General features: G+C 45.4%; 1 protein-coding gene across 1 annotated transcript in view; it reads left to right on the top strand.

Moving 5' to 3' along the window:
* The window catches only part of CNTLN (centlein), a 1434305-nt gene that overhangs the window by 715642 nt on the left and 705512 nt on the right, over positions 1 to 13151 (top strand). Inside the window, exon 12 of the mRNA XM_078675976.1 lies at positions 8 to 129. Coding sequence (XP_078532102.1) covers positions 8 to 129 — 122 coding nt within the window. The remainder of the gene's footprint in view (positions 1 to 7; positions 130 to 13151) is intronic.

Raw genomic sequence — 13151 nt, 5'->3', positions numbered from 1 at the left:
TTTGCAGTCTCAAGAGAATGCTGAGCTAAGAAGAGCCCATGAAAAGCGGAAAGAAAGGCTTTACCTAATACAGACCAACTATAGAGTGTTAAAGCAGCAGGTGAAAGAACTTGAAGAAGGCAGTACCAAGTAAGTTCAGCACACTGCCCAGCCACATGATCTGAACTATTCTATTTCTTAAATGTAGGTCCTGATTTAGAGTTTGATGGTGATGAGAAAGTCCTCCAGTTTCTATTGGAAGTGTTCAATCTGGAGAAGAATCTCCTGTGAAATTCCTCCTATTGTAGGGATATTCTGGTTAAACCAAATCCGATGATGAATTTTCCTCATTATTCTGTACTTGCTCCAGAAATGAGAGCCACTTCCATTGCTACTCCCCTCTACATGTTCATACAGAACATCTGCCATCTTCATCCTGAATCAATGTATTCAGATATCTCAAAGGTGTGAAAGCAACATTGAAGTAGTCACATATATACGAAAATTAACATTTTTATTTCATGAGTAGTTTGTGTGTGTTGCTGTTACATTTATGAAATTGCTTTATGAGGGTACGGGATTAGAGGGTAAGAGTTGAATCTTTTAGAGCAGTTCTGCTTATTATTTTCATTTGCTTAGTTTGCATATGTTATGTAGTTCCTATAAACCTATATAGGATCTGCACGTTTAGACAACATAGACTGAGGGATTGGTGTCCGGGTATGTTCGCCTGTATATCAGCTAGCTCACTCTGCCACTGTAAACTCCTCTTACCAAGGGGAGAATAGTTCCTGTCAACTATCTTAATGAAAACCCTGTCCCATCAGGGGTCGTGGAAACAGTACAGCAGGGACGGCTCCTCCATTAGGGGCGGAGGAGCGCCGGCCCACTGCTTTCTCACAGTGCGAGAAGCAGAAAGTAAAATGGTATTTTAAATACCATTTTATTTTCTGCTTCTCGTGCTGCGAGAAATCAGAAGGGAGGGGTATGCCTGGTTGGGGGCAGGCGGTTGGGCGGGTTGGGAAGGAGTGGCTTGCACCACTGAGTACCCTGACTGTTTGGTCGGCCCTCTGGGGCACACCAAAGCAGTCATGCGCACTCTACATTTTCTCTATGTAGGCTGCATGCAGCCCACATAGAGAAAATGGCCTCCCTACAGGTGCCCTGCTGGGCGCTGTCCAGGACTCCACACCAATCACAATGCTGCCATTGTAGTGTTGTGATTGGCTTACAGGAGGGGAGGGAGTTTTATTTTAATTTTTAGCCACCCCCCTTGTAACCCCTGCGGCAAGCACCACCCGCCCCCCCACTCGCAAGAATTGCGAGAGGCGACTGCAGTACAGTATGTTTCGCTCAGTTACTCATGCTTACTTTGTCTCAACGAAACACACACAGAATAATCAGGGACGTTTTCAATAAGCATTTATTGAACCAGTGTCATTCTAGTATTAAATAGATATAAATGACTAGCTTACCCGTCGCGCGTTGCTGCGATCTCCGAAGAAAGGAAATTCAAGGAAACTCGTTATAATAACATTCAATTTACATTGTCATTTTTATTGAAACGTATTCATTTTAATATGGAAAACATTTCAAAGTGTCGTTTTAATTCTATTTATTTATGCGAGTGCTTGTGGATACACGATTTTTTGTTTTTCAGTCTTGTGCGTGCATCAGTATTCGAAAGATTATGAGGGCCCTGGGGGGCCGATATTTTTAAAAATTATGACCGAAACCTTCACGGGAGTGTACTCAACAACTTCCCAAAGTTTCATGTCGATCGGATGAATGGTGTTTTAATTCTATTTATGTATTCGAGTGCTTGTGGATACACGATTTGTTGTTTTTCCGTCTGGTGCGTACATCAGTATTCGAAAGATTATGAGGGCCCTGGGGGGGGCGATATTTAAAAAAATGTATGCCAGAAACCTTCGCGGGAGTGTACTCAACAACTTCCCAAAGTTTAATGGCGATCGGATGAATGGTGTAGTAATGCATAAAGGATAAACAGACAGACAGGCATACATTTTTTTTTTATTTATATAGATTGTAAGCACCAACAGAGTAAATGGATAGCAGATTTCTACCATAGTGCTAAAACAATTAACATAGGCAGGTATATAAACACATGATAATAATAATGCGTATGGCTACGATGCAACCCTGGCTAGATGTACCTAGGTGTACCTAGCATGTATGTAGGTGTAGAGCCAAGACTCCCCCCTAGGTTGAAGCCAACCCCATTTCCTGGTGTGAGAGAATGAAGGACCCCGTCTTGGTCTCGAGATGGACACCCCGCGAGGGATGTTCTACCATTGCGTGCTGGAGTGTCTGCATGCAGGAACCTCAGCGTCTCGCGTCAGTGTGTCAGCAAGGAAGACCTTTTTCTCTGCCTGCCTCAGCAAAGATATGGTGAATATATACCCAAAAGGTACCCTCAAGGGGTCCTACCTTGCTGTGTCATGTCGGCCAAGGATGACCCTTTTTTTTTCTTTTTCAAAGGTGATGGGATGACCCTTTTACATAGTTATCATGCGGAAGATGGTAATCCTGCTGTGATTCTGGGAATCCTCATGCCTAAGACATGAGGCTAGTTTTTCTGGGAAAACCACACAACATTTATGCAGCACCTTAAATAGGTTAAAGTCAATACCAAAAAACCTTATGTAGCAGAATGGCAGGGAAAATGTAGGTGAAAGGTTAGGTGACTACCCAGGCCTATATTGGGGAATCTTAAAAAACATAACACATAGTTGCTTATTCAAATATAATGTGATATGACTCACATTGTGTTTACTTCAAAATGTGCTATGAAGCCATCTATTTTGAATACGGTAGGTATATACAATTATTGAGTTTTGAAATTTCTAATATTTTTTTTTTTTTTTGGAAAACCTTTATTGATGTTGCAACCAAATACAAATATGGGCCTACAACCCCCCGGGGCTGGCCGCTAAGCAGTTAGATTAACAGAGAGCAATTTTTAATCACATGCAGCACCTCGGGGAGCAGAATCACCATGCTAGCGTACTCTTGGTCACTGAACAGCACAATTAGAAAAACAGGATGTAAAAGGTTTTCATTTTATAGTATAGGATGGAAGGATCAGGTGCCGAACAATTTCCCAGCAGCGAAAAACGGCAGGCCGAATAGTAAACGTGTCAACAGTAAACAGTAATCAATGAAATCAATGGCGTTGGAACAGGCGGTTCAGGATGTGAGGGAATATTACGGTCAATTCGCGCCTGCTAGTCACCTGCCCTAAGGCCCAGAGAACACCACGAAAATGGAGGCACGGATGAAAAAGCAGTGATTGATACCAAAGGAAACCCACTGCACTGACCCAGAAAAAGAAAAAGACAAAGAAAAATAAGAGAAGAGAAGAGAAAAAAGGCCATAGAAACAAAAATAAAAACGAAAAATCCCCTCCCCCAACCCCCCACCCTGCACCCCTGCAGATGACTACGCCCCCCCCCCCAACAGTGTGCCTGTCGCCCGAGAACCAAACCCGAAATATAGAAGAAACAGAGAAAAAGGAGAAAGAAAGGAAACCCCACCCAACGGGGAAGTGGAGGAGGGCGATAGTCTACGCGCTCCCGGTCTCTCCCCCCGCCCTAACAAAAGGGGGCCCCCCTAAGCCAGCACGAATAAAATTATCCACCATAGAAAAATACTCCGGGGGAAACCACAAACCCCCCGCCCCGGAATCCGTCTGTTAATGAAGCAATCCCGTTACCAATAGATCCATCGTAAACAATTCAACCCACCATCTCAGCCTTGGCCCCGTCTATCAAAGTTGCCGAGTCCCTCGGATAAGTAAAGCCCCATCCCCGGAAAGTCAAAAGTCACACAGAAGCAGCCGGAGCTTGGGCCAGCAAACGGGAGAGGAATAGCAGATCCCAACGCACACGACTTGCACAAACGATGTCCCTCCCCGTCTCCGAAGCCAAGCATCGTTACATCCGCCATGTTGGGAGACCGATTAGGGAGGGGGTGCGACAGGTTCCGATACAGAGTATAGTGTGGGCCAACAGTATCCAGGATGAGGGAAGCAGTGAAATGTTCCGACAACTATAGGACCGATGTTTCCGAGAACGTAAGAGAGTCACCAATCTCAGCACACACGATGAGTTCCATTTCTTCGGGGGCAGGCACAGCTTCCAGCACCGGGTCCAAACGCGCCACTAGGGCGCCCAACCGGAGACAGGTCGGCTGCCAAGTCTCAAAAATCAAGTCAGGGCTTGCTCCCGGTCCTATGATCCCATCTGCTGCCGACAGTAAATGATTGACCCGGGCCCTCACCGTCGCGTGAAGCGCCGCAAGTTCCGCCATTACCATCCGCAAGGAAGGGCCACATTGGGTCCGTTCGCCAAGTGCCATACGTCCGCAGACATAACGATCCCCGCGGAGAGGCGCCTTCTCCGGGGCAGGTTACGCCGGAGCAGAAACAAGCCGTGAGGGACGGGCCAGCAGCACGCAGCAACGCGCGGCGGGACCCCCACCCCGGGGCACCAGCGGTGCTAGTGCCGGGCCTCCGGGCCAGGGCCCCCCGGGACGCAGCTCCGCACGCCACCTGCCACCTCACCTCAGGTACAGCACCAGGCAGCAGATGGTTGCAAAGTAGTCCAGAGAAATTTTCAAAAGTTTCAAGGACCGGACCCAACCACTCTCCTCAGTCCGTTGTTATTCACTTTGGACCCGGGTAGACCAGCAATAGAGTCCCCGGCTTCCAGTCAGGGTTAGGCCTCAAAACATTTTCGATGTTACTTCACCCCAGAACATCAGAAAAATTCCGTGGTCACACCATCGGGGTGCCGACTAGCACACCCACACGAATCCGGGGCAGGAGATCAGGATATTCGACAGGATAAGCGAGCGTAGGACGGAGGTCAGCGGAGCCGGGAGACTATACGGCCATCTTGGTCGGTGTCGTAGCTCCTCCTCAATTTCTAATATTTTTGATGTATTTATCAAAGGTACTTATGTCACTATATTTCAGTTTTAATTGAGTATTTTATCTGATGTCATAGCTTCTTAATAAATACATTGTTAACCTCTACAGCTGAATAATATTTTAGAAAGGATACTAGTGACAACCAGATGAAATGTCTCAGATCACTAGTGCAGCCAGTGTCTTATCGAAATCCAGGATCTTATTCTAAGAAACAAAAAAATCAGAAACGTATTCTCTTAGGCTTCTGTCTATATTTGGAGTACATTTCTGTCTTTCTTGTAATTCTGAGTTTTCTAGGAGTACTGCTATATATTTTGGCAATATCTTTGTGAATACCTAGTTTCTCCAAGGTAAATGCACTTTGACATTTGCAAGGGTTACATGTGGCCACTTAAGTTTACATATATACTTGGCACAAGAGTGTTTGATTTTTGAAACTTTGTTTTCTGCACACCCAGAAGAAGAGTTTTCCCCATAGAGAACCCGCTTTCACTAAACCACAGCAATATGGATGATCCTCCATAGTCATTCCTAGCCTCGCTACTCTTGAATGTTAAATTCTGACGAATATTTCTAACCACAGACTCCTCACCTTTAGAATATCTTAGATCCCAGACTGGTTCCAAAGCTTTTGCCACAGTGCTCCTGCACGCCGGTAGGTGGCACTGTCTGGTCCATGGTGACTTTGTTCTACCCTGAAAGTGACAGCCTGGGGCCGCATATAAGTGCCACCCCTGAGCACTGACATCCGTTCCTTACTTTCTACGCCTTTGAGTGCTGATCTGGAGCTCGGCTCCCCGTTCTTCATCAAATTGACAATTTCTTTCTTCAATAAATTGAAATCCGGTGTACAAGGAAATAATGTCCCCAACTAAAACTACAGGGTCATGTGTGTTTGGCTTTGGGCATTACCCCAAGTCTTACGAACATTGCGTCTTCATGAACCAAAAGACAATACGGTACCGTGAAGTGAAGCTGTATGCTACTGAGCATCAACACATGTGTAAATCCTGCTCCTAGTCAATGTTATGGACCCTTTCCTGCTTTCAATGCTATTCCCATAGCATATCCTCTTTGCGATCGAGGTTGTCTGGTAAGTTGAAGTCAAAATAAAAAAAAAACAAGAAGGCCAAGCAGGACTGATTCCCCTCCCTCCTCTCGAGTGACCTCTAGCCGATCCGTTCCCCACGCTATGCATGCTTCTAGAACTCACCTCTGGTTCCCAACTGACCACTGTAGTGGGATCTGAAGTCTTAGCGGGCCCAGCATAAATGCAGCCTGACGATGTTGAGGGAGACTTCACAAGATCTGCAGTAGTGGCTGCTACACTGCAGCTGACAAGTGGCATACCTCTCTACTTTCCCCATTCAGAGCAGACAGAGTTGACTGAAGCATCCCTGCCTGGCTGGGGAAGCTATTTAGGAGAGGTGGAGATCAGAGGACTATAATTGCTGGCAAATACCTGGTTTCACATAAATCTATTGGAACTGCAGGCCATACACCTGGTATTGATGGCCTTACTGCCATCCATCAGGGGAAGGTTGATGCAGTTTCTCACAGACACCACTACCAAGTGGTGTTGCAAGATACAGGACAGATTAAGGTCCTGGGTCCTGTGCCAAGAGGTGCTGCACCTCGAGAGGTGGCTGGAGTGTTAGGGTCATCTCTCTGATCGGGAACCTCCTCACAGAATACCTAAGCCCCAGGGCGGACAAAATCAGCAGGCGAAGCCTAGTGGATCATGAATGGCAGTTACATCTAGAGGTGTCACATGGCATCTCCCAACAGGAGAGGAAGCTCTCCTTTAATCTTTTTGTCAAGGCTGAGATTGTGCAGTATAAAAACATCTGCTGTTCGAGTTTCCAAAAATGCTTTGTCTTGGAGAATCCTGTTGGAGTAGAGCACAGGAGTCCTGTACGTGTTTCTGCCTCTGTCTCTCCTGTCCTGAGTTCTGAAGATAGGAACGACCGAGCCTAAGCCATTTTGGAGGCTCCGGATTTCGCCAGGAGAGTATGGTACCCATAACTTGTGGGCATCAGGAACTGTTCTTTGATCAGGCAATTGCGTTGGAAGGATATTTTGTCGCAGCAGATGAGCATTGTTCTGCACCCGAACCTTTGCAATCTAGACCTCCATTTTTGGAGATTGAGCTGTGGCTTTTTTCATGGCCTAGTGTGGAACTCGCAACACAGGCCTGTTACAAGCCAAACTCTGTTTAATTGATTGGTTTATCTCGGCAAGCACACTGTGAAGGTTTATTTGTCACACTAGATCAGCCATCTATGTTTAAATTGTTTTTAAGTCACCTTTGGTGATGCATTTTATTACAGGTTAGGTTTGACACGTTTCCTCCCAAACTCTTTCTAATGCCACACTGGGACCTTAATTTGATCCCGGCTTTTCTCGTGTATCCTTCCTGTGAGCCGATTCACAGTTGCATCTTTTGACTCTGAAGACTCTTTCTCTTTGCAATCATATCATCTATTCTCATGTGTGAGCTCCAGCTCTTTAGGTGCAACTGCCCTACAAAATTTTCTTTCTCGACGAACTGGTACTGAGAACCAGGAAACCATCTTTGCTTTTTGATGGATACAATTATTGGTTGTGGTTTACTATATTTTAGGTATGTGGTAAGAAGTCTTCCTGATCTGTCACATCCACAAAAGTTTAGTCATTTACATCTTGTCATAACATGGTGAGCTTTATCTGGCATAGTTTATGTTCATATTTTAGTGTTTCCAGTTGGGCCACCTTATGTTTGTCCTGTTGGATATTTAGGGATAGATCTTCTTATTTTCTAATATCTTTTTCTAGCATTTTTAGTTTGGCTTCCTTATTCTTCTTTTCCATGAGGCTGATCATTGAGCCTCCTATTGTGGCTTTAAGGGCCTCCCGTAAGATTTGGTTTTATGGCTAAAGGAGAGTTATATTCTAGGTATTCTTCAGTATTTGCTTTGAAAGTCTTGTTCTTGTTGAGTTGTTCATTAATTCTCCATATTTTGTTTTTAACTGGTATGTGAGTTAAATATATTTGACTGTGATACATGCATGATAAGAAATTAGTATTGGTTCTATAGTTGCGTCTGAGTCATTGCTCAAGTGGGATTTATCTACCAATATATAGTTTATTCTTGAAAAAGTGTGTTGTTTATGTGAATAGAAAGTATAGTCCTTAACGTTTGGGTTAGTAAGTCTTCGAATATCCTCAAGTGTATGTATTGCATAGCTTTAGAATGTGTTTGAGATTGGTTTGGCCCGAAGGCTTAGTTAGAGATTCTACCAGTGGTTAGGTTGAATCTCCTCCTAGCATTAATCTTGCTTTTGGTGGGATTTGTGATACTTGTTTAAGTTGAAGCCAAAAGGCAGGTTTGTCAAAGGCAGGGGCAATCATGTTAATTATAAATGTCAGTGTCTCCTTTTTTTAGTGAGTTTACCAGATTTTTAAACTGAAGGTTCAGCAGTTAAGCATGATAACTTTCACCTCATACACTTAAAAGCAGAAATACCAAAAATAAGCACAAACTAAAAATTCCTGTCAAAATACAATAATGTGTTTATAGAAACTTCAAAACCTATGCAATTCTTTAGCTCAGACTGTACTACGGAAATCCTGACTAATATGATCGGTTAAAACGCCAAATTTCAAAATGGTGAGAAAACAGGTACATTACAACCGAACCCGGCTTGCATGTATTTCATATGCAAATTCAGTACCAATGATAAATTGAAAAAACTCCACTCTGGCTAACTTGGGGTTACTTTCCATCAGTTCTTTTTTTGATCTAATTAACTTGGTTTCAAATCACACCACATTAGCACTGCACAGTGTGAGGCAAACTGTTTGGCTAACCATGAACATGAAAGGCACATGTAAGCTATCTAAGCAAGTCACACGTTTCTTGTTTAGCGAAACCGATCATTCACTTTCCTTAGTAGTTTCCATGCTGTTTTCTTTTATTTGAATATGTGAACATCAGTAAGAGGCTTTAGCAAAGTGTCCTCCAACTGAATATTGATTAAATATTATACCATACTTTAACATATCAATCTTTCAAAATAATTGCTCCACAGCCAGAATTGAGAGCAAGAATTGACAGTGCCAAAAATAACCATGAGGTGTTTTTTTCTTAAAATGGTTGCTCTGTGTCTGTAGTCGACTTTAGGTTAATTTACCTAAAATTGCTCGTCGACTTTCTTCACCTCTTTCTTTTAATTGCCCGATGACCTCTGCTAGGGCTCATCTAATCTTAATGTATGACCTATCTCCTGATATAAAATGTGTAGGGATTCTACAAACTATGGCAATGCACCTTCTGGCTAGTGGCCGTCTGTATTACAAATTTGATAAGTTGTCTCTTCTTCTAACCTTGAGGTTGAAATCTAAACACAACCTCTCAAGGCCACTCTGTGTTTACTGGAAACTATGTTCAGCATTCTCAACACTGTTTTCTAGTGCACCTCAGTCCTTAACCATTCCTAAGTAAATGAGAAAAGTTACCTCATCTCACTCCCATCTGGACTGAGGTTATTCAGCCGTGATAGTGACTTGTATATCTTATATTGAAAGCTCTGCTGGATCATCCTGAATCTCGTTTTCAACAAAACCAACTTAATTTGTTAGTAACCCCTCATCAGCTTCTCATAATCCATCTTAATTTTGGTATCTGCTAGCCATGCTCTCTTTACTCTTATTTTCCCACTTATGGCCCGATTCCGATGCGGTTAGGAAATCTTCACGACCGAATGGGTTTGGGAATGGTTCCTGACCTACTTGGATCCGGAGAGTCCGACTGACTGAGTACGATGCATCCGGATGCTTCCAGATACTATTCGGTCGGACTCCCATTGACTTCAATGGGAGCCTATGTTCAGACCGACTGAATAGGCTCCCATTGAAGAAAGGGGTGGCTGGGGAAAATCGGGCACCCCCAGGTGCCTGCATTACTGTGCATGGCTGGTAAGGGGGACCCATGGGTACCCCACGGGCCCGATTGGGAAGGCTCCAGGGGCCTGCTACGGGCACCCAAAATCTAATTCCGACTGCCTATTTGAGTCGGACGGCACGATTCGGAAAGGCTGTCCAAATCCAGCATCATACTCGGTACCTCTGAAATGCAGCCCATCGAGACGTACGATTCTGCTCCATATGGCTCGGTCATTCCAAATGCCGTTGGGTTCGGATTGGGATATTCCTAACTCCTAACACGCTTCGTACTCGGTCGGAAACCTTTCCGAGTCGGTCGGAAAGACATGTTCCCGATCTGATTTGGAAGGAGTAAATGCCGTTAGGAAGCCTTCCTAACCACATCGGAATCGGGCCCTTAGTCTTGCTAGTACAATTGCTTAGTGGAGGTTGGCTACGTCTAACTTCACCTCTGAACAGTATTTTCAAAATCCCAGAGGTCGTTTTAGTGCAGAAATCCTCTCTCTTTGCTAACAATAGAAAATAGACTATCATATACTAGGAAATGTGCCTTGAGGAGCGCCAACCTATAGCAGAACTTGCTAATGTCAATTGCTCGCGTGTGAATCCACAAATTCGCCCAGTCCTTTACTATCATTTTCATTTTTTTAAATATACAGAGCCTGTGTTAGAATGAGAATGTGCTCTGCATGGTCTATAGGCATGTTCCCCTGCTGTGAGTGCCCAACTGCATGCATATTGGGTATCATGACTTTTATTTTGGGTCCGGGTGTTACAGTATTCTTATAGACTTCTAGCCATAGACTTGTCACATTCTAAATATTCCAAAGACGTCAGATTGGATCAGCATTCCTTCAGCAAGCCAATAGGTGGCGCTGTGCTGCTCTGCACTTACATTGTTCCTCTCTGATAATAATGTGCAAAACCTATATAAGCTTACACGCTGACATCAGTTCTTTTTTCTGTGCCACCAAATGCGGATCCGGAGCTCTTCATCGCTCTGAAACTTACCTCTCTTTTCATTAAAAATGTATCTGTGTGCAAGGGATGTCACCCCTTAAAATGACAGGTTTCAAGCCCTTTAGGGACTGTCGCAAACAAATGTCTGTGACAGATCACCATCAGGAGTGCCTGTGGTGCTTGGGGTAGAGTCTCGACTCGAGGCCTGCGGAGACTGCGCGTCGATGGACCCAAAGACCATCAGGGTACGCCAGGCAAAACTCTACATCGTCAAGCACAAGAAAATTCTAAGTCAGGACCATTCCAAGTTGTGCTCCATGTCCGAGGTTCATTCTTGGTCCCGCTCCCGAAGTCAATGGAGCTGGTCCAAAGGTCAGTCTCCATCACGCTCCAAGTTTTCAGCTAAGCATAAAAACATAAGAAGTCCAAACAGGGCACTGCACCCTCACACCCATCTGATCAGGCATGGGGGCGGCATCATCAACAATCTCGCTCCTGAAGTTGGCCGACTTCAGACCTGTTCCGCAGCTGGTTCCAGCACAACCTTTGTTTCCACACTGCGCAATACCAGAATGTTCCATGCTCTGGCTCTCCGGATTCCTGCTATCTTCCTTCAGCGCGCCTTTGAGACCCAAGGAGCCGTGAAGCCCTCCACCTGGGAATCTGCCTGTGGATTCGCCCTTAGCGCCAGCTGGACCTTCCGAGCCTATCTTCTTTCCTGCTCTTCTTCCGACCCCCGCTTCTGGCTGCACGACCCATGCTGGACCTGGGCACATTGATGTCGATGCTGACCCCGCCACCTGAGACAGATACAATTGTTCTTTCTGAAGCTAATTCGACACTACTACAACCATGTTCGATGTCATACTCTAATCCAACCAAGGCGCCACTCCCCTCCAACTCAGTCTTCCGTCCCTTGAACATCCATAGGGTCGTCAACACTCCCTGCAGACCCTTTTCGGAACCAATGCAGATCATGAGTATGACACGGGTAATGGCTTCGCTCAGCCCTATCAAAACGGCCATTGATACGTAGACTTACAAGAGGCTAGTGGCATTTATACCACCCCAGAGGCTAAACTATTTTCTCCCCTGGGCTCGCCAGACAGGAATCTGGTTCCTACTCCATTGTAATGCATAGGGCGGCTGAAGTTCTCAACCTACAACTTCCTACCCTAGTGGTCAAGAAAAACGCTCTAACCAAAGTTCACCAGGCAGGCATCCTCGGAACCTCTTCAGCCATTTAAAGAGGCACTGACGGACACCATATTGGGTGCTTGAGCTGAACAATCTCCCGGCATGCCGGTCAGTTGTCAGATTGCCAGGTGCCATTGCCCTGCTCGAGGTGACCCGGCTTCCCTTTCTCAGCACCCTTTACCAGAAAGCTTTGTTGTGGTGTAGGCTTCCACAAGTTGTTGAAGCCCGAGTACATTTCTGTCTATTCCCCATGACGGAATCTAAGTGAGTGGAAAGGTTTGGAAAAAGTGTATTTTCTTCCACCAGCCTGGCCATCCGTTCTGTTGCATCAACTGCTTGTTGGGCTCATTTTTCCTATGCCGTTTGGGATTCCATGGCATAAGTCCTCCCTGCTGTGCCTGATGACTTTAGTCCTATTCTCTCTCACGATTCAAGATGGTTATGATGTGGCCAAGTTCACAATTCGTTGTGATTTGGACACCACAGATTCCATGGGGGTGGCTGTAGGCATCAGGTTGCCATTTGCGGCTACGCTCAACTGGGTTCTCCAGTGATGTCCAGCCCTCTCTGATTGACATGCAATTTGACACGATTTGCCTTTTCGGGGACAAGGCTAACTCTGCTGTTGAGAGGTTTAAAGAGAGTAGGATTACGGCTCGCTCCCTGGGTCTCTCCATCCCACCCCACCAACTCCAGTAGTTCCATCGATCCTTTTGCGACACTGCTGAGGCGCCTCACAGCACCAACCTGTCCAGCCACCACAGGGACCCAGCAGTTTTGTGGTTGTGGGCGAGGTGACCACACTCCCCACAGCCAAGGCAAGCTGGCCGCCTGAACACCCCCGAACTCCCACCTGCCAAGCCCTTTTAGCATTTCCCTCCAAGTGCATTGCATCCCGGTGGGAGGCAGAATCCACTGATTCTTCCTGGGTTATCAGATCATCACCAGAGACAGGTAAATTCTGAGGATCCTCTGCTAAGGATAAACTTTTTCTTTCTTCTCTTATCCGCTGCACCTTCTGCAGTCTCCATTTTGAAGCAGAAAGTACAAGCCCTTTTGTCCAAGGGGGCTATCAAGAGGGTGCCAGTGCCAGAAGTTAGGATGTTGTTGTTATTCCTGCTAATTTCTGGTGCCCAA

This window comes from Lissotriton helveticus, chromosome 2_1 (genome assembly GCF_964261635.1).
Source record: "Lissotriton helveticus chromosome 2_1, aLisHel1.1, whole genome shotgun sequence".
In the NCBI taxonomy this organism is placed as follows: domain Eukaryota; kingdom Metazoa; phylum Chordata; class Amphibia; order Caudata; family Salamandridae; genus Lissotriton; species Lissotriton helveticus.
The sequence above is the reverse complement of the archived record's forward strand: the minus strand, read 5'-3'. Positions and strand labels throughout refer to the sequence as shown.